We start from the raw sequence: 22,728 nt of genomic DNA, 5'->3' as shown, positions 1-22,728 counted from the left end.
GAACAGATAACACGTCAAACCATAAAGCAGATGGGCTACAGCAGCCGAGGACCACACTGGGGGCCAGTCCTGTCAGCTAAGAACAGGAAACTGAGGCTACGATTCACACAGGCTCATCAATATTGGACAATAACAGATTGGAAAAACATTGCTTGCTCTGATGAGTCTGGATTCACTGGACTCCAGCTGGCTCCACTGTCACTTGATCTCAATCCAACCCATCACCTTTGGGATGTGATGGAGTGGGAGATTTGCATCATGGACGTGCAGCTGACAAATTTGCAGCAACTGCATAATGTCATCATGTCAATATGTACCAATATTTCTGAGGAACATTTCCAACATCTTGGTGACTCTCTGCCACAAAGAATTAAGGCAGTTCTGAAGGCAAAAGAAGGTCTAACCCGGTACTAGCAAGGTGTACCTATAAAGTGACTGTTTAATGTAATTTTGTTTTTGCTCCAGGTATGATTTACACCATTTATTATATTGTTTTACAGATTTTTTTTTTTTTGCTTTGAATAATATGTGTGTGCTGTTGATGCAATCCTGTCTAATTTATTCTGGCTGTAGAAGGGGGCAAAACCGTGGATCATTTTGTGGTAACTCCTCCAACGGTTGCCAACCGCACGGTGGCACTAGAGGAGTGGTGTCCAATCCTGGTCCTCGAGGGCCCCTATCCTGCATGTTTTTACTGTTTCCCTGCTCTAACACACCTGATTCAATGTTTGACGTACTCCTTCAGCAGGTCTTCAAGTTCTGCAGAAGCCTGTTAATCATCCATTTATTCAAATCAGGTGAGCTGAAGCAGATAAACAACAAAAACATAGTCCTCCAGGACCAGGACAGGATACCACTGCACTAGAGGAAGGCAGACAAGAATAAACAAAGTGAATAAGTAAACAAATTAAAGGCTAGATAAAAGAATGGGGTGGATGAGGAATGTGATGGTCACATAATGGATTATTCAGTGATGCCCAGTACAAACCGAACAACCATCAAGGCAGGTGAGCCATCAGACAGACAGCCAGAGCTGTGGCAAGTGATGAGGCATCCACCAGAATCAGACCATGTGAGACAGGAACACAGAAGGACCCGATATCCCGTCTCAGAGTACAGTGCTGCTTTCTCCTCCTCTAAGTTCGGCCCTCAAGCATGGCCCAGGCTGCTCCCTTCCTCCCTCTCACCACCATATGGACACAACAGCTTACATGCCAGTATACCCCATCAAACACAGCCTCTGTGTACTTTCTCCCTCAACAAACCATGTACATATTTGATCATGTTAAAGTATTTTTATGACTTTGAATGATGAGCGAATGGCTAGCGGTGAGGGGTAAACTGCTCCCAGGTGGACTGAAGTCCACACAGCAGACAGATCATATAAAGATATGAAAAAAAGGGAGGAAATCTTTACTGTACTCTTAAGACCTAACCAACCCCACTCTTTTATTTCACCCACTACCCTCCAATCCACCTCGGTCTCCATCCTTCACTTTCTCTTTATCTCATTCTTCTGTCTGCCTGTGCTGACCAGTCTGCAATTTGATCACGCTCGCTTTGGTCATTACATCACAGTTATTGAGCTGTTGGTACAGGAAATAAAAGATGAGGGGGCAAATGAAGGGAGGAGGAGAAAAAAAAAGCGACGGATGAAATGTAGGTCAGTGGAGATGTGCTCGGGGCAGTTTCTCTCTCCTGGCTTCCCCTCTGTTAGTCTCCCTCCCTGGGCCACAGCTAAAGAGGCTAAAAGAGACGAGGGGTGAAAGTGCCTCTCACCCACACCTGCCTCTCTGCAAGCTTACCTCACGCAGACGGACAGAGTTTCTCATGAGAAGCCTCTCTAATGACAGACGCTGAACACTGTGTGTGACGCTAACGGCAAGTGACAGGAGTGGCTCTTTTCTGCACAGACAGTGGCGACGCAACTTTCTGTACATTTGTCACACAGTTATTTAATTTTTTACCCATGTTTTACTGAGCGTAGCACCAGAGGTCACAAGAAATCAAACCAGGTGGGGATGTGTTTTGCTTCAGTCAGTCAGGTTCATGAAAGTGGTGGCCTGTTCATAAAATTAATGACTGAGAAGTGATTTTGTTTCTTATTTTTATGAAGTTAAAGATTCACCCAATAGGTAATCAGTTATGTACTCAAAACATCATAACAATTATCCTAAATAATCTATATTTACGACTGAATAGTGAAGTAATTTCATGCCGTCGACACTGCCATAAACAAATAAAACAGTAACATGAAACACAGAAATAATTCAGCACGCTAGATTGTACCAAACTGTGGAAACACTCCCATTTGCACAAGCCTGAACAAATGATCTGAAACACAGCTTTGCATATTTGATCAGTCTAAATACTCCACATACATTATCGCCCTGCAACCACTGTACAGCGCAGTGATGCTCTGTGCGGTAACATGCCGCTATACTCTTTCACTTTCCACGTCATTATTATAGTGTTCCTAAAAGGAAGAAGAGGACCCCACCCTGATAACCATCCTGAGGACACCGGAGACAATTCGTGTCACCTGAGCTGCTCTTTTTTCTGAGCCATAAAGTCTGCTTCTCTACATATTCAGTGTATAACCTTGGGAGGATGACGGCAAAGTTTTTGTGAGTAAAGTTTTATAGACATGTTTTTTTTACACAGCGATTTTGCTCGCCGCAGCTTGGTTTGAAACCCAGCAGTTGTTGTGATAAATGCATTAAACGCAGAGCAATAAACTGGTTTAATCACCAATACATGTAAATAATTTGTTCAGAATGTGACATAGTTTTAATATGTCTGTATTATCAGTTTTGAATTATTAGAATTATTCATTGTCATGTTGAAAATCAAAAACAGGCCTTTGCACACCGAGATGTTTCCTCAGCGTATAAAGTCTGACATTGTTTTAAAGGAATTCATTTAGTTGTAAACACATTTTTCATTGAATATAAAAAATAGACAGAAAGATAAAGTCAAACATTTAAGACAGAACAAAAAATGACATATAAATGAAATCAATAGCATACAAAAATAAGGTTAATCTGATGTTTGAGACTAGAAAGAATGATAAACTTGTGCATCCAACCCATGCCTGCCCACTTAGTAATCCACAGTACTTACAGTTCTTTCCGAGTATTTGCAAATAATGCAAAGACAAAAATAACACTTCATATAAATATGTGTCCACTGAGCATCACACACATATCTGCATTCATTTCTGTATATAAGTACATTTACCCACATGGACAACCCATCACAGACACATTCACACACTATTTACTAATCAATAATGATATAATTAGTTAGCTGTGATTATCAGGTTTATCTTCAACTACATCTTTTTTGATGCCCATTAGTTTAAATAGTTTTTTAAGCTGGAAAATGACTTTGTAGTGTTAAATATTAGTGGCTAAAAAGACGAAAGATTTAATCTACAGCGCGAAAAACAGTTAAATTTGCAGAAGGCTGATTGATTGTGGAAGGTGATGGTGAAAACTTTCATGTGCCCAGTGTTCGTGTGTGTGCGTGCGTGCGTGTGTGCGTGTGTGTGTGTGTGTGTGTGTGTGTGTGTGTGTGACAACTCCGGGCTGCAGGCAGATTGCAGGAGAGAGTGGGAGGAGCGGAAAGTGCTCCGGTCCAATCCGGGCCGCCGGGTAAAGCCTCTCCTATACGCTGTCCTCCCTGCCTCCCTCCATCCCTCCCTCCCAGCCCGCAGACAGCAGTGAAACCCTCCCGGAGAGGTGAGAGCGCAGATGTCATGAGAAAAGCGGCCGCGCGACCAGAGCAGTCCGACCTCAGCCAGCCCGCCCGCCTGCGCCCCGGTCTGGGATGCTTTTAGCGCACACGCGCTCCCGCTCAGGGCTGGACTGCCACCATCCTCGCTCTTTCCGTCGCTGTTGTTGTTGTTCTTTTTAAAACGAGGATCAGCAGCAGCCGCGCAGACACACACGCGCACACACACACACCTCCTGCGCTTTTTTCCCCCAAGTGTTTATTTTTACTTCTTCATGCCTGCTGCTTTGGGAAGCGAGCCTCAGCACCAGCTCCAGCTCCAGCACCACGATGCGAGGTAAGTCCTCCTCCAGCTCCATCCTGGTAAATCCCACATCAGACCTGCGGAACTTTGTTCCTCTTTTATCGCCGCATTTTGTCACTTTATTCTACACCTGTCACGGTGCTAATTGGATTCCGTCTCAGCAGCCACCTCGCAGCGGAAAAAAAAAGTTTATTCCTGTGTGTTAGGACTCCGAGTGGGGGCTTAAATGAACCCCACCGAGGTCTGTGACCACAGATTAAATATATTTTTAAAAAGTGTGGGATGGGTTGGTGAAGCTCCACACCACACCTCGAACTGAGTCCGATTATCTGCTGAAACTATTTATTTGACTGGAGGGCAGAGCTGTGGTCAGCTTTACTGGGTGGTGTGGGGATAGTTTAAAGCGCTCCACTAACCCATAAATCTGCCGCGCGCCGTGGATGGACGTTAACTCCAATGTCAGGGTCTTCAGGGCGCGCGCGCACACACACACGCACGCAGTCCTGGTAAACTCCTTGCGATCGCTACAATATTTCACCTTTTGTTTCTTTTTCTCTGTTCAGTCAGTTCTCTGTTATTCCTTATGCAAAGTTGAAACTTGCTCAGCTGGATGATAGTTGCTTCAAAGTCTTCTTTTTTCCTTTCAGTTTTAACTGGCTGAAATTCTTTCTAAGTGGCATTTGGCACAAAAAGAAAAACAACAACCAAACATTTAAAATACATTTAAAGAGCTTCTGATCCACCTGTGGACAGTTAAAAATTCACATAAAAGTGAGTCCTAATAGTCTGCCACAAAGTGGTTAAACTAAAATATAGCTTAGGTGTGTTTCAGGGGAGGAAATAACATTTTAAATTTGTATTTAAACACTTGACTGTGGTAATATAATGACACTGTAATCTTAAGAATAGTGTGTAACTGATCTTTGCCAGAGAATAAATAATTGTCAGTATAAGAAAAAACTAACTACCTGTAACAGTACAAGAAGAAACACAAATGATCCAAAAAAATAACTAAACAACAATACTGTTCAACTGAATGACACTGTAAATTAAAGTTTAATTTGATTTAAAAATAATAAAAGGAAAACATTAAAACAGTGAGCCAAAACTTTATCTATCTATCTATCTATCTATCTATCTATCTATCTATCTATCTATCTATCTATCTATCTATCTATCTATCTATCTATCTATCTATCTATCTATCTATCTATCTATCTATCTATCTATCTATCTATCTATCTATCTATCTATCTATCTATCTATCCATCTGTTTTAACGTCTTATGAAACTATTTGCTACTCAAGCTTCAGGCCATCAAATCTTGGGCATGTAAAACCCTAAGAAGGCCGACCCCCGTCCCTCCTCCTCCTTCTCCTCTTCCTCCTCCTCCTCCTCCTCCTCCTCCTCACCTCTCTCCTCCTTTTTCTGTAATCCCATGACAAACTCCTCTGTCATCCACCTTGTATTTTATCTGTATTCTAATGGGTCATGCGTCCACTCTCGTGCACGGGAGGCTTTTTTTTTTCTTTTTTTTTTTTTTGAAAGGGGGGGTAAAACATACCGAAAGCTTTCACTTTATAGCCATGGATGGAAGAAGAGGCCCCCGAAGCGTCTCCCTCACCCCTCTTTCTCTCCCTCTTTCTCCCACTCCATCCTCTCTCTCCCTCCCTCTCTCTCTCTCCCTCTCTCTCTCTCCATCTTCCTCACGCCCCAAAGGGTTTTGTCAGATAGAATTAAATCAGTGTGGGCTGTACGGCCCCCTCTCCCAACCTGTGTGTGTGTGTATGTGTGTGTAGTCTCGGCTGCCCTTACACAGAAATGTGCTCACAACCAAGGTTATAAAAAATAGAGGCCTCTCATGAGCCGTGGTAATTAACATTTAACAAAAGCTACAACTCCTGAAGCCCTGACCGAAGATGATGTCACCGCATCGCCCGGAAAAATAACGCACACAATATTATCATAAGGACCTTTTCAGCATCTCGGAAAAATAAAGCACCGTATATTTTTTTAAAAGGAAGATTCAGCATCATTTTAAAATAGGATAATTATTGCTGGATTTTAAAGTGCAACGTGATGATAATGTGCTGTGGAAGGTGTAATAATAACATAACAGTTATGAAATAAAAACACATTAGCAACCATGGCAGTGTGTGTTTTCAAGTGGTGAAATATTGAGATGGTAGCAGGGCTGTATTTGTTTTAGCCCTAAATAATAAACAGCCTCAAACATAAAAAGGAAAATTAAAAAAATGTTACATCTTTCTGATATAGTTTGACTCCAGCCTCAAGCTGGGCAATTTAAAAAAGTACAATATTTCTGGGCAAGTTGTATCTAATGCACATCAGAGCCAATCTACATTGTCCACGTCTTTATATCAAATGTTGTAATTAGTTATAATCAATATGAGCTCAGGGCCTAAACAGGCATTTCTGCTAAAGACTAAACACACACACACACACACAGTGTTTGTTTACAATAACAGAACTGCACAAACAGGGATCGACTTTGTTAACTTATATTATGCAAGTCGATACTGGCTTTTCTCTGAGTGATGCTTTGATTAGTACCTATTATCTCGTGTGCGTGTGTTTCGGGTTACTTTTATGAGCCTAAAAGAGCTCTTTAACCCTTTAAATGTTCCGGGGTCAGACGGGTCAAAACGTTCACCGATGATAGAAAAGAAGGGAGGGGCTTGTCGCCTGATCTCTGTAAGTGACATCTGTCAATCACAGGTTCTCAGCCTCTTTCACTGATGAGGTCGGTGCGATGACAGGACCCACAGAGGAGTATGAGGAGACTGAAAAGTCCCAAGAAGATGACCGGTAGTTTCAAAGTCCGAAAAATCTAACTGCGTGAACTTGAGTTACAGGGAACTTGCAACGCCTCACGACATTGCGTATAATACCCTTTTTAGACATTTTTGAGCTCTCATGCAAAAGCTGAGGGCACCAAAACACACACGCAGCCACAAAAAGCTGCTAAACTACGCTTGACGGCCTCATGCCAATAGAATTAGGCCCATCCTGCTTTGCTTTGGCGGCTTGTGCGAGCATCGATTTGTCCGGCTCGAAAGCATCCCGGGATCAATTTTTAGTCAAAGCCAACGGAAGCAGTCTGAGCAGATAAATCTATGGAACAAAACTTGGAAAACTTTAGACTGAATTTACTGGTAAACATAAAATTTTGGCAGAAAATAAAAAATATAGTGGTTAATTAGTTTCCAGCACATTTTGAAGGCGTAATGTATTCTCTATTGAGTTGTTATAGGAGAAACACACATCACACCGGGAGCAAAAATTTGTTTTCGATTGTAAGTAAAGTGTTCCTTTCATGCAGATGGAGGCTGGAACATCACGTTTTATTTGTTCATGATTTGTGTGTGTTATTAAACAAACTTGTCCTTGTATTTCCTCACAATAACTCATGAAATATGAAGTGAATCATTGATAGTGATTAATGAGCCAGTCAACCCAGCTTTATTGGTCAGAAAAACGGATTATTGAGTTGTTATTTTAAGCAAATCATCGCTTTCCATTGTTGCCACCAAGTCAGTTATTGCACACAGCAGTGGGCACCTGGCCTGAGCGCCTCTGGTTGACAGCGATTGTTGCTTTGTTTGTGGTCAGTTTTCGAGCTCGGGACTGTTGTTTGTCTTGTTTATTGTTTTTTTTCTGCTGACTAATGGCTCAGTGTTATGTAAGATGAGAAGAGAGATTACCCCAAGCCCATGCAGGCTACAATGTTAATCCTTCAACTCCAGCTCCACTGACTGACTGAGGAAGCAGCACACACAACCTCGCACTGCGTCCACACCTGTCTTCAGATGCCCACGCTCCACTCCTCACTTAGCGCGTCTGCCTGACCTTTTCCAAGGCGCCTGTTAGAAACACGCTGCGTGTGTGTGGCCTGGATGGTCCCACAGAGTCGCTATCGCAGCCCGTGTTTGTTTAGCAAAGGCTCAGCGTGCACCCCGTGTTGGTTTTCTCCCCTCTGCGGCTGTCTAGGGTAGTCTGGGCAAACAGCTTTTTTTTTTTTTGGTTTTATTTCAGTCAATTTTCTGTTTTATTAAATCTTAATATGAACAAAGCACAGGCTACGCAGCACGCTTCGGTTTCAGTCTCCACTTTATCTTCACCGGGAGGAATTTGAGCCCGAACCGCTGCCAAACTCAAAATCTGCCTTGAAGTCATAGAGTCGCCTGACAGCTCCTTCTGTTTTGTCAGTTTTACTCATCCATAAAGGCAGCACGTCTCAGTGGACACATGATGATGTTCAATATTCACATTTCTCTCTGATTTAGACTGAAGTGAACACCAGGGGACGCGTGGTGGTGGTGCTCATTGAGCTAAGAACAAAGTTTAATACGAACAGCGTGACAAAAATATATTAGAAGGGTAGTTTTAAAATATATATATTATATAAAGAGCAAGATGTATCATATTATTTGAACAAATATCAGGTTTTAGGGAGAAATATTGAGTGCAGCTTGTTAATTTAAGGTCAGAGAGCATGCTCTCAACAGTAAACTCAGGTTGGTGCCATCAAGATGATAAAAAGGGGAAAAATAACATAAGCAACAGGACATGGCTATTGAATGTGTTTATCTTTTGCAGAGAAAGTATAAGTAAGACATTAAAATGTGATTTTATGAAGTAAGTGCATTTGATCTTTATTTAGCCTATCTCTGAGCTAAAAAAAAGACAAATTAAAGGAGCAGACAAACAGAAAGCAGAGAATCTCGGAGTGAATGATTGAGATAAGAAAACAGGGTAAGAGAGAGAGAGGTTTAGGAGTTACATAATGGCACAGCCGCTTGAGCAAAAGTGTGTGCCCATGCAAAACAATGAAGGGGGTGTGTGGCCAAAACAAAACACCTAATTTGTGTTTACCTGCATACACGTTTGCGCACGCGCATACTCATAAAGATGCAAACTATTGTGTCCTCAGATTGCACTTCCACACTGTAGCCTCCCTGAGCAATGAATAACACAAGCACCTGTTATAGCAGCATCCAAAGTCCACGCTCGCAAACCACCTATTAGACTTTAGCTGAAAGCAGATTAGTTTGTGAACTCAAAAACGAGAGGTGTGTAAATGTGTAACGTTCTAAGCTTCATATAAATTATAAACCTAAAGATGCATTTTTATAGGGCTTAAAACTGAACTTTGTTGCTGCACAAATAAAAGCCGGAAACACTTTAAATCGAGCCTCTCTAACTTCATTAAATAAACCATTCACCAAAAGACACTGGTTAGCAAAAAAAGGAACAAAAAAGCAGCACTTGTGTTTATTAATGTATCAAAAAAAGTAGGCCTCCCTGTTGTGACACTGAAGGGTTATAAATGATCCTTCCTGTGCACATTAGTTGTCTGATGTAGCTACGGTAAATGTTTTTTCCCCTCTGAAGGTGTTCTACACGAGCAGGTAAATACCACTCTGTCTACGATAAGCCCTTAATATGACTTAGCCTGCTGCGGCATCTTTTCTTAATGACAAAGATTAGACTGTTTTGGTGCTAGTAATCTCATTGAAGGAAGTCTTGTTTGGCTCTTCCTTCCTTTCTCTCCCTTCTCCGAGATGCATCTCTCAAATCTGAGTGTGTGCTTACATGCTGTTGATATTAAGTCCGCTGCCATTCATAGAGAGAATGCAGCGAGGAAACCAAGCCTGCTGCTGCTGCTGCTGCTGCTGAAGCTTTTTACTGTCTCATTTCAGATTTAACATTCATAAGACATTCTGTTAAAATCTTCCCACTGGAGATGGAGAGCAAGAGAGAGTGGGTGAAGAGCAGAGCAGATTGGGTCGAGCCGAGCCGTGTGATAGTCTTTGTGATCAATTTGCCTCTGTGAGAAATGCCCCTGGGGCCACTTTGGGGAGAACCTTGTTAGGCTGAGTTAAATTGTTGCCCGAGGCGAGCTATTAGCGGCCATCCCTGGGAGAGGACGCACACATGCAGTCGCACATGTGCATGCTCACACACTCACTTAAACAGACGCGCTGAAAAACACACACACACACACACACATTTAAGACCGTTTGAAACTAACAAAAAAGCTAAATGAGAGCTTGTTCATTTACCAGTGTTTGCTCTCAATGAGACAGCCTGTTTTTGTGCTGCTCTGTTCCTGACAGGTGTTACGTAAATACTTATAAATAAAAACCCTCTGTTGCAAATAAATCAGTTTATATCGTCACAGGAAAAAAAAAAATTAAACAAAGTACTTCGAAGTGCTACAAGTAGACACTTAAAGGCAGTTTGATGCTTTGGGAATAGGTTACAGGAACATAAGCTGAAGGCAGAAATGTGGCGGAAAAATGCAGTCCTGGAAAATCAAATTAACAAATTAATTAACTTAATATTAAAATGCAAGCGCATTAGCTTCTTTTTAAGACATACTAACACTTTGTCATGGATCAATATTATGCATGTATACACATGTAGTTTAAAGAAATGTGATTTCTAAAAACATTTTTTGTGTTTATTAGTAGAAATTGTTAAAACTTGGGCAGTACTTCACTTCCACTTGGTGCTAAATTTTTTGTGTATGCAGAGGCAAGTATGTATAGTAAATTAAAGCTTTTCCAGAAGACATATATTAATGTTTAATCCATGTATTTTTCAGGGAATAACCAATGACACTATGTGCAGCCATCTTAAATGAATAATTTTAAGTTCATTCAGTCTATTTCTGCTGATCTTCTCATCTACCAATAATATCTGAGTGATCACAGTCTCCGGTTTAACTGGAAGCTGCTCCAACAAATAATTTACCTTCTTTCTTTTTACTTTATGTGAGACTGGAGAGAAATTTTTTGTCCATCTTTCTTTGGATGGCCTTCATTTTTTTATTTCTCTGTGTACTCTGAAATAACCACCTTTACGCACCCTTCCCCCTCACACGCACACACTCACACTGTCATCTGCAATTAGGCTCAACAAAAACACCATAGTAAGAGAGGCGTGAGGTTATGGGAGTGCGGCCGTCGCCGACATGATGGTATTTTCGACTGTATTCCAATCAGTGCGTTTTCCTGTAAGCATATTCTTCTTTGCGCTCATCGGCTTTAACCAACCAGAGCATGAACAAGGTTTTAACAGCTCAGTGTGCACACACATGCCTGGTAAAACGAGGGTAAAAATAGTAAATGAAAAGAAACATATGAGCGACAGAGAGCTTTCAGTGGTTTTAGTACTCGGCTGTGTGTAAGTTTGCTTCAGCCATGAAAATATGTTTGATTTCAGGACTGTAATGACCAGATGCAGGCCTCTCACACTTGTAATGGCTCCTTCCACTCTGATGCACTCTCTCACTTCTTAAGGAAAGGGTCAAAGGCCATCAGGGTCCTTCAGGTCACCTAGGGGGATGGAGTGTAGGACTGTGTGTACAGTGACCATGAGAGGCAAATCTGAGGCGGCAGATGGGAAGAGTATGTATATATGAATACATACAACGTGTGTGTCAATGCAGGCATGGGGTAAACCCCATGGATTTTTTTTCCCACGTCTCCATCTTGTCTTATCCGAGGACAAATGCTGCATGGGGTGGCAGACTGTGTGTATGTGTGTGTGTGTGTGTGTGTGCTGGAGGTTAGATGTGAGGAGGTCACATTGGAGAATCATACTGTAGGTCTGCTTTTTTTTTTCTTTTAAGTTTTGTTTTGTAGGGATGAATGCATTTGAGCATGTTGAAATGTGTGCTTCTGTCTGTTTAAACATGTCTCTGGGAGCATGTTGGTGTGCGTCCGTGTATGTGTGAGTGTGTGTGTTAATGTGAATCGATGCACTGGATGACAGCCAGTGGCCCCCTTCTGTTTCCTCTCTGTGGCGTCCAATCACACCGCGGTACAATATTCTCTGCGCAAACCGCAGCTGATCCCAGACCTGCTATCTGAGCAATTACCCAGAGTGCTTTGGGGTTGCATGGCAAGCTGGACAAGCTCATGCCCTCTGACATACAGCATGGGGGGAGGACGCGTGTTTTAAAGTTGCATCTGTGTGTGTTTGTGGGTGGGATGAGGTGTGTGTGTGTGTGTGTGTGTGTTGAAGGGGGGGTGATGACGATGGACTGCATATTCATTCAGCAACAAGGTGACTGTGTGTTACAGGATTGACAAAGACATGCTTGGCGGTAAAGGATAGAGGTAGGGGGAGGGGAGATGAGCCCACTGCATGGCATTATGATTATTACTATAACAGAGAACCAGAACGGAGCTGTGTCACCTTGTAGATTAACACTGTCGATGTTTCGTGTCTGTGTGTCACCGCTGGGCTTACCAGTCAGTTCAGGCCTGGTTTGAAGCCAGCTGAGGTCAGTGATGTAAATCTTAATCAGAAACTCATTTCGGGCTGAAACTAATGATTGTTTTCATTACTAATTCATCGACCAACTAGTTTAATCATGTAAATGCTTCCTTTATACGATAGTGAAAAATGTTTCACATCCCCAACAGTCTGAATAAACACTTAATCCCCTATGGCGAGAACGGTTGTCTCTTCATTTTTACTGACTGTGAAGTTTCTACTACTTATTGCAAGAGGATTCAAAATATATTTAACAGAAGCCTCTAACCAATCAAAAAAATTCTTAACAAATCTGCAGATTTATAATTCAACAATGGTAACATGTAGAGAAAACAATGCCCTTATTGTGTTGATTACCAGTCGAAAATGTTAGTAGCATATTTATTTGGTTTGTACCAAATGATGCTCTTTGTTAGAGAACAGACGGTAAAGATCGAGTGAGATGCCTGGAAAATGATGTGCAACAAGGATGCCAAGCTGCACTTTTCATTTCGTTAACCAGCGCCTCAAACAAAAACTCCACAAACTCTGCAGTGCAAGATTAATACTGCACACTGGTGTCTGAGGCTCAAAAAGTAATAAAGTCAGATAAGGGCATTTGGCTTTACATATTTCTTTAGGAAAAGCTGAGAGTCCACCACTCTTCAGAATAAGTTTTAGATGATTCAGACAGTAAAAAGAGAGGAAAGTAAAACTGCACACAGCAGACGTCCGTTTGAATCCACACACAGTGGCAGTGTTTCATTGATTTTAATGGGACAGTCTGATGTGGAAACATGACAGGAGACACAGGGGAGATAACCCAAGCAGCACTGCTATAAGCTATTCCCAGCAGTGTGTATTAACCCACTCGGCAATCACGCCACCAGAAGTTTTCTCAATGTTTTTCATCATCGACAGAGAGAGAAAAAGCGCTTGTTCCTCTGTAAGCTCTGTGAGACTGAAGCAGAGTTTGTCTGAGAGATGGAAATAGATCATGAAATACAGAAACTGAAATGATTTCCCAGTCACACAGCCACTTATAGCGAGGCGGAACACTCGGATACAAGTGAAAAAGTCAAACAGACTGAAGTGAAGGGGATGCTGCACACTGATAGCATAATTCACGGCATATAGACATCTAAGATCAGTTCCAGAGTTGTTGAGATTTAACAAGGGGTGGTGGGGGGTAAAATGCCAATCTCCTTCATTTTCCCAGAAGATGTCTAGTTAACTGGGAAGAAGCTATACATATTTTTTAATGAAGTGAAGATACCACCCACGTTCATCCCGTCAAGTCAACCCCAGAGACTTCAGTGGGAGTTGTGTTTGCATTTCTGAAGGGGCTGACACTGGCAAAAGTTATGGTAGAAAGTGATTTCAACTGTTCTTTAAACTGTGACACTAAAATGCCAACCTCCAGCGTGTTCTGTTGCATAGCTGTGTGATACTGCATGTTGCTTTGGGTAGGTTTCTGCTGTCAAACCCTGCTGCAGGCTGAATGAATGAAACATGCATGTCCAGTCTGCCCCTTTGGCAACACTTGCACTCAAACACACAGAATCTAAACATGTACAGCAACATCTAGTGGCCTTCACTTGCAGTTGCATTGTCCGAATAAAGGAGGAAAGCCACGCTTTTAAACAGCTTGTTTATTCTGAGTGCTGTGTTTAACCCTGTACCACACAGTGCAAGAGTACTAATATGCTTTAGAGCAAAGTATCACAAAGATATTAGTGCAAGGCTGCTGCCTTTTCATGCAATATGTAATGTAGATAATTAGGGCTCTATTTAGAGAAAGGGCCAGCCTTGGAAATACACAGGAGATCCTCACTTCATTAAAAATCAATTATCACAACACACGTGCCAGTGCAATACAGCCCTGATGGCCACAATCTGCTACACACGACTCTCACATTACCATCTCTGCCTTGTTCTTTGTGAAAATCATCTCTGCTTGGTTCTATCTTTTTCTCTCTCAAGAGATTGTGCACGCCTGATCCTCCTCTTAGCTAAGGAATTGCCAGCATTGCAGTCCTGCTCTTACATAATAACCTCAGGATAACGCTCATCCCGCTGGCTGAGGATGCTGTCAGTCACTCTGTTCTGACTGGGTCGACTCAGGTTGGAGAGGTAGGCCCAGCCAACCCCCCCCCCGTAAACGACATGTAGCTCGAGGGCAAAACAATCTTGTAGCTTTTTCCACTTGTGTTCTCACTGGAAATGGATGTGCACAAAGAGAGGTTAGACAAATAGCTGTATTAAACATCTTTTAACTCAATTGTTCTATTAATTTAAAGCTGCAAGTTTGCTTCCAAGCTAACTTTGGTTGCACAAGAAACTAAAAAACTTCTCAGCTCAGTTACATGTATGTTCTACCTCTGCAGTCAAAGTTCATCGTTCTGTTGACTTGACGTGGAAGTGGGAGTCTTTTTTTTTTCCGTAAACGTTTCACAAAGCCTCTGCTGCTGAGGGAGGACGACGGGGCAATCGGTTGGCTTTACACGCTCATGACATCACTTCCTTTAAACGTGTGACAGCTTAGCACATCATCACTGTGACAGCCAGACGAGTGCAGCGAGTGGGTGGTCACCCTGGCAACAGTAATGCTGTCATGACTGTCTCTTTGTATCCTACCTGACAGTCGCCACAGGCAATAAGCACAACACACACACACACACACTCAACAATGCACACACCCACACCACAAACATTCAGTTACAGTTTGTCAAACTCACACGGACATTTACGTTATCTTTCCCCATTTCTTTTTTTGTTTTTATTTTATTTTTTTATTTTTTTTACAAGTGAAATGCTTACTCTGAAACACACACAGAAACAATGCAGATGCCCACACGCCGATGTTTGTTTGGGCATAATTATGTGATACAAAGAGGAGTATAATCTGCTACAGGGGTAAAAAAGGAACACAGTGAAGATGTGATGTAAATCGCAGAGCAGAAACAGTAAAGACAAGCTGTGGTAAAATGTAAAGGGCTTCTTTTTGGAAAATCAACAGAAATTATGATTAAAACTATGTATATCCATATAACACAGTGGCAGGTGTGGGCTGAATGCATACAAAGTGTTTGAACCCATGAAGATTAATTTAGCTCCAGATTAACATTTTAGTCAAAGGGTTTGACTAAAAACCAAAAGAAGCTACAAGGAGTAAGAGTACGGTGAAAAGTCACCGCTGTTTCACTCCTGTTCTGCTTCCTATTTGCCGCTTACACGTGGTCTGTTGACAACCGCCATGTCTGACCTGTTTGCAGACTATTAATAGTGTGCACCAGGCCGCGTTCATTGACAGGTCTGTTTATGGTCCAAGTCCAGTGCTCTGCTCTGACCCAGTTTAGATCCAGTTGGCCGAGAACTGGTGGAAATGGGTCACATCAGCAAACCTAAGAGCTTGAGTTTTGTTACTTTAAATACAAAGTCAAAAAACATGTTCTTCTTTCCCTCAGACAGTCAACATCGACAAGACTCAATGTTTGGGTCAAGACACCACATGCAGATTGGAATTTCACCAAACTGTCATTGACAATTAAACCGACATTTCCATTGTAAATGACTGCAGTTAATATATACTTAAAGTGTCATAAAAGTGCTATGAGAAAGAGTGCAAGGTCATAGTTAACAAGATTTTAGTTTAAAAACTTTTCACCTCTTAACAGCCAGCAGAGGGGCAATTGAATGACCAAATTATCCATCCATTTTCTTTACCTGCTTTTCCTTTTCTGGGTTGTGGGGGAGCTGGTGCCTATCTGCAGCAGTAAAGGTGGGAGAGGCGGGGTAGAAACTGGACAGGTCTCCAGTCCACCACAGAGCATCACATAGACAACAACCATTTACACTCTCACTCACACTTAGGGACAATTTTAGAGTTGCTAGTTAACCTAACATGCAAGTTTTTGGTCTGTGGGAGGAAACTAGAGTACCCGGAGAAAACCCACCCGTGCACTGAGAGAACATTCAAACTCCACACAGAAAGGCGCCAAGCTGGGAGGCGATGAGCAAATTATAGATGAATAAATATAAAAGCAGCTAATGAGGAATAATTTATGATAACATTAGGTTTCCTTTTTCTTAAACTGCATTTAAAGACCTCAAAGCAAAAGAGGTATATATGTATCAGCTGACACGAGCAGACCAGAAGGGAAAATGTGCATTGAGTCTTGAGGTGTGAAAAAATACTCCTTTTTAAAATATTTTTGTCCATATGCTTTTAAAAGGCTTAAATACTAAAATGCTCTTAGGATCTAGAGAAAACAGCTCTAGTCTGTACTTGCTCAATTGCTACACAGACAGAACTACCTGTATTGATCCTTATAAGAGATTATCCAATTATGTATATTGCACACTCATTCCACCATGTTTATATTACATATAAACACACAATATATGCATGGCAAAACTTGCGTGTGCAAAGCTACAACTTTCAGCAGCACTTTTATATCTGCACATAACCTAATATGCACTTAAACCTATAAGCAAACATAATGTAGTAGAAAGAATTCTGTTATGTGTTAAAGGGGAATCAGACAAGATTTTTGCATGTGCAAACATCTGGTTCTGCTTGTCGACTTTACCCGTTTCTGGACTTCTGGTAAATTTCCTGAATTTAAGCAGAAATTCCCACAGGTGGGACTATGCAAGGTGATTGCATGTGAACGGCTGCCGGAGATACAGCATATTACAGTGCTCAGCAGAAGAGGGAACCAGCTCGTCGGGAAATAATTTAGGATTAGTTAGGCTGTCTAATCTCTTTATAGAGACTGTGCCATCTCAGCAGCATACCTGCCTACCTCTACATTCATGAACATCCATCTCTGAGCCTCTGTCTTTTCATATATTATGGATAATACGCTCAAGATACCCATTACGGGGGTTTCTGCACGTTGAAATCGTTTCTGATCACATTCTGTGCCTTTGGTTGTGACTGTACATGGAGCTGCCTGTGCACAGTGAGTAAGATAGGACAAAGAAAAAGTAGTGAAATAAGTACAAATGTAAATTAGGAAAAGCTCAAATCTGACTGCATAGAAGTTGAATAACTGTGTGTTTGTGCAAACGCAAAAAAAAAAAAAAATGAACCAGAAAAAAAAATAAAGAGCGGTCCTTCATTGATGTAACCCGTTTTCTCATTATGGACAAACCTTTTAACCTGCAGGGGTCTCTACTTCAAGCAAACACAAAGAATCCACACACACAATCTAGCCATTTACTTGAGAGTGTGCATGTTTGTGTGTGCACATACTGTGTGCACTTATGCAGCCCTAAGTGCTCCAGTTAGTAGAAAACTCTTGCAAAGAGATAATAAATGGCTACATGTCACTGTGCCCTTGTGACTTTGGAGGTCAGAAAAATAGTGTCCTCACACATTGAAAGTTCATTCAGATACTTCTGCCAACCAGGTTATCTGCTTCAAATTACACCCCCAGCTGGGGTTCAGAATCTACGACTGAACAAGGTGTTGTTCAGTGAAGCTGGGAAGCAAAGGTCTATGTTGAGTCCAGAATGCATTTTTCATTAAAAATCCTTTTTTTTGCTTTTGCTTTTCTTGCAGCCCAAATCGAAGTTATACCATGCAAAATTTGCGGAGACAAATCATCAGGTATCCACTATGGAGTCATTACGTGTGAGGGCTGTAAGGTAAGGCTTAATGTCTCCTGGAGAAATTGTGCACTTGGTTTATGCAGAGTCTGTGCCGCTCTCATATCTAAGGCCTGTACTTTTTCTGTTGACATGTAACCAGGGTTTCTTCAGACGTAGTCAGCAGAATAATGCCTCGTACTCCTGCCCCCGCCAGAGGAACTGCCTCATCGACAGAACAAACCGTAACCGCTGCCAACACTGCCGCCTGCAGAAATGTCTCGCCCTAGGAATGTCCAGAGATGGTGAGGCACAGTTTACCTGCATTTACAGTATAAATATAAATATATTCAGTTTTAGTTTTCAGTCATTACTAATTTTGTCACCCTGTGTTTTATTTTCCACCCATACAGCGGTTAAGTTTGGCCGAATGTCCAAAAAGCAGCGTGACAGCCTATACGCAGAGGTCCAGAAGCACCAGGCACGACTCCAGGAGCAGCGACAGCAGCAGACTGGTGAAGCTGAAGCTCTGGCACGCGTTTACTCATCCAGCCTAACCAACGGACTGTCCACCCTCAACCACGAAATTGGGGGCACTTATGCCAATGGTCATGTCATAGAGCTGCCCAAAGGTGGCCACGGTAATGGAGGTGGAGTCCCAGGGGGATACTATGGGATTGATTCCACCCAGCCGTCTCCAGACCAGTCAGGTTTGGACATGTCAGGCATGAAGCACATTAAGCAGGAGCCGGTTTATGACCTGACGCCAGTTCCCAACCTGTTCAGCTACGGAGGCTACCAGGACAGTCAGTTTGGACCCAGTAATGTCAGCATGGGAGAGCTAGGTAAATAATGCCCTTTTGCTTCATAAATTAAACAGATATAGCAGAATGGTTTGACTTAGAAAAAATGGAAAAGTTATCCTTCTAAAAAATTATTAAGCTCGAGGTAGTTCTGGAAGAAAGTGTGAGTCAGAGTCCTAATCTGAAAGCACAACAGGAGATCAGACAGGCTTACATGGCTAGCTGACAATGTCATATTACTGTGTGCACACCTCCAGCAGATAGCACAAAATCAGTCAAAATTAAATAACTGTTTAATTAAGTAGGAAAGGAATAGGACTAAAACTATGCTTAAAATTTTGTCTTTAAATGTTCTAAGCATCTGCAGTGTAGCATGCATGATACTTCAGCGTCACATCGAGTATAATTTCTCTCTTTCAGACCGTATAGCTCAGAATATTATCAAGTCGCACTTGGAAACATGTCAGTACACAACAGAGGAGCTGCAGCAGCTAGCCTGGCAGACACACTCATATGAAGAGGTCAAAATGTACCAGAGCAAGGTGAGGTTTGCAGATTACATCATCATCTTCATGGATGGAATATAATGTGATATTTGCAGTGTCTCATTCAGATGACTTTCTCTATGATTTATGGGTTAAGCTTTAACAACTATTCCGCTGATACAGATTGTTAAAACTGTTAACTAGCCTTGAGTAGTCCTATATTAGCAGTGGTTCAAAGTTAATATTAACGAGAATTTACAGAAGAATGATTTATGGAAAGGACAGAAATGTTTGCTGGCGTTCGCTTACTTCAGAATTTAGAGTTTTACAGAGCATGTTTGTCAAAACCTGTTGTGTTTGATTCCAGCCGCGGGACGTGCTGTGGCAACAGTGTGCCATCCAGATCACCCATGCCATCCAGTATGTGGTGGAGTTTGCCAAGCGCATCTCAGGGTTCATGGAACTGTGCCAGAATGACCAGATCCTCCTCCTCAAGTCAGGTGAGACGTATAACCATGTTTTAGCACAGACCAAACATTCGGAGAGAAGCGTACAAATTTGGTGGTTTACTCTTCTTTTTCTTATTCAGTTAAAATAATAGCATCACAATCAACATATCGTGAGATGTCTGAATGGTTCTTGCAGGTTGTTTGGAGGTAGTCTTGGTGCGAATGTGCAGGGCGTTTAACCCTCTCAACAACACTGTGCTCTTTGAGGGGAAGTACGGAGGCATGCAGATGTTCAAAGCTCTCGGTAAGACATTAAAACTCATGTATTTCATTTAAAAATAAACCTAACAAAGGCTAATCAACACTGAAAGAAAAAAATTCAAAATCCAATTTTTGCTCATCAGCACTTCCATGACCACAATGACTGTAATAACATTATTTTTTTGTTTGCCCTTCTGTCTGTGTTTTGAAGGTTGCGACGACTTAGTGAGTGCAGTGTTTGACTTTGCCAAGAGCATGTGTTCACTGCAGCTAACAGATGAAGAGATAGCGCTCTTCTCAGCAGCTGTACTAATTTCTACAGGTCAGTGTGTATCCACCTATACAAAAGGCACAAGAAGATATAAGCATAGCTTCTTGCATTTCAAGATGTTTATTCCTGATATTTATCTGTAAGAACTGGCATAAATTTATCCTTGTAGTTCAGCCTAGGTGTTAAGTGACCTTACAACCAAACTAAATGTATGTCTAGCTCAACTATCAGTATGTATCAACTCTAAACCTGTAGCACTAAAAGAATAAACACTTTTTTACTCTCAGATCGGCCATGGCTCATGGAGCCTCGAAAGGTCCAGAAGCTCCAGGAGAAGATCTACTTTGCTCTGCAGCACATTATGCAGAAGAACCACATGGATGAAGATGCACTGGCTAAGGTTGGTAAAACATTTGTAAGAATATTTTAGCGCAACCCTTTAAATTGAGCGAAAACAGTGACTCTTTTGGCCTCAAGGACTGCTCAAAAATGTGAAAGAAGAAGAACAAGAAACAAAAACAAACAGCTTCAAATCTAAATTCCATTATTCTTCCATTATTTTCTTCTGGTTCTGCAGCTGATCAGCCGGATCCCAACACTGTCAGCACTGTGCACCCTCCATACCGAGGAGCTTCAGGCCTTCCAGCAGCTCCACCCAGAAACAGTCAACGTCCTCTTCCCTCCCCTCTACAAAGAACTCTTTAACCCCGACCCAAACTCTGCCATGGCCATGCCCAAGTAACCGCCTGTGCTCCGAATGCACCAAGCAGCCACAGAAGAGGACCAATAAACTTCAGTTTGCTCCATCTGACAAGACAACAGCGGCCATGTCGACTGTGTCGTTGTAGCAACCAGGTATTTTTGAGCTCCCCGAGGCTCATTTCAGACCGGTGGGTGAGGATTCATCTACTAGAAACTTGCGTTATCGCCAACAACACTAGGAATGTCCTGCACTTATCCCATCCTGTTCACCGCTACAGTCTGAAGAATGTATATATAAATGAAGTGTGCCCTCCTCCCCCCCAGCCACAACTTCAGAGGGGCTTCCACGTATTTCCTGAACTGAACTGACTGACCAGAAATGTACAGACTTTCAAACAGCTAGAAACAATTTGAAGCTGTTGAACCTTTTTTTTTTTAAAGGTGGGAAAGTTCATTTGATTTAACTTAGAAAAAAAAAATTGTTTTGTTCTTTTTTTCCCCCACGTGAAGACTTTGTGACAATGAAGGAGCTGGATGAGGGAGGGGGCGGGATTTAGAGAAGTTATTGTAGATATTCTTCTAGTGGAGAACAGATTCCAGTATTATTTCTTGTTCTGTTTAAAGTAAGTTAGTCCTAATTTAAATATAAAGCAGTCCACTGTGGCTGACTATACCTTGTCTGTGTTCTTATTTTATTTGGTAGTTCCTTGTGTACAGAATTTGTAAAGCTGCGACTTGTAAAAGAATACTGGGCAAAAACTGGGCAAAAATGTGGGTATGTTGATATACAGAAGCCTTGTCTGGATTTTGTTCATATGGTGTTCATAAGGAGTTATATCCTTCTGATCAAACCTTATAGAAATGTAAAAAGAGCATATGAAGGATTTACAAAGAAAATAATTGCTACTACTTTTCAAGGTAAAGATGTATACATAAATAGTCTATTTTGCAAGAAAAAGAATCTGGCAGATTTGCCGTCCTATCAATCATTTATTTCACGTTGCAATAATTCTGTCCAATGATAGCTGGATTGCTTTCGAACAATCAACCTGAAAGAACTCACCAGAGACCAGGACCTCACGATGAACCCCACGCCTCTTCCCAACGCCCCTTTACTCTGCTCTTTATCTCTAACACATCAGGACCTTTGCAACATGTTTTGGCAGACAGGTTGATAGAATCAGTGAACACATGTATAAATAGTCCACCAAAAAAAAAAAAGTGAAATAATCCATACAAACTTGAACTAAAGTAACTTTCTAATCACTCTAATTTATATGAGCGAGGTATGCTCTCATCCTCCTGTTTGCACAATCTAGCCCATGGATGTCAGACACTCCAAGCTGTAAATATGTCGGACCCTTTCCCTAAAGAGCAATAAGTTTCACAAAACGTCACTGTTCCTACTGCTGTCTGTTCGACCTTTCGCCCCTTTTTTCTTAGCTGTTTAAAACAGGGTAGAAATCTTAACTAGAATGCACTATTTTGTGTTCTTGATCACTAATGATGTCTAACAATCATTTTGACAAATGGTACGCTTTCCACTTCAAACTCAGCGTGCCACAAGTTGATCAGAGGTCAGGACATAAGACGTTACAGCACTAAATTAAAAAAAAAAAAAAAAAGGAAAGAAATGTTGATTAGCCTCCACTGATCTAAATACCATTTAGAGCCAAACAGACACTTTCTAATCGTGCAGAAAGCTGTATTAGACAATCACTTTTTATGTGTAGTCATTCCATATTTGTTAGCACTTAAACATTTTGTTGTATTTGGACGCTGTGTAAAAAATCATACTGGGCTAAGTGCACCTTTATCCACTCAGAGCTTATTG

General features: G+C 41.6%; 1 protein-coding gene across 1 annotated transcript; it reads left to right on the top strand.

Annotated features, from left to right (window-relative positions):
• Positions 1 to 3,697: 3,697 nt before the first annotated feature.
• On the top strand, positions 3,698 to 22,528 carry rorb (RAR-related orphan receptor B). The gene is made up of 10 exons (XM_017417184.3): positions 3,698 to 4,072; positions 17,898 to 17,983; positions 18,087 to 18,228; positions 18,337 to 18,768; positions 19,147 to 19,268; positions 19,579 to 19,711; positions 19,857 to 19,964; positions 20,133 to 20,243; positions 20,480 to 20,592; positions 20,770 to 22,528. Exons 1-10 carry the CDS (start codon positions 4,066 to 4,068, stop codon positions 20,932 to 20,934), a joined length of 1,419 nt encoding a protein of 472 aa, XP_017272673.1. The 5' UTR covers positions 3,698 to 4,065; the 3' UTR covers positions 20,935 to 22,528.
• The last annotated feature ends 200 nt before the right edge of the window (positions 22,529 to 22,728 follow it).

This window comes from Kryptolebias marmoratus, linkage group LG1 (assembly GCF_001649575.2).
Source record: "Kryptolebias marmoratus isolate JLee-2015 linkage group LG1, ASM164957v2, whole genome shotgun sequence".
NCBI lineage: Eukaryota > Metazoa > Chordata > Actinopteri > Cyprinodontiformes > Rivulidae > Kryptolebias > Kryptolebias marmoratus.
Note: the sequence above shows the minus strand (reverse complement) of the source record. Positions and strands in the feature narration are given on the sequence as shown.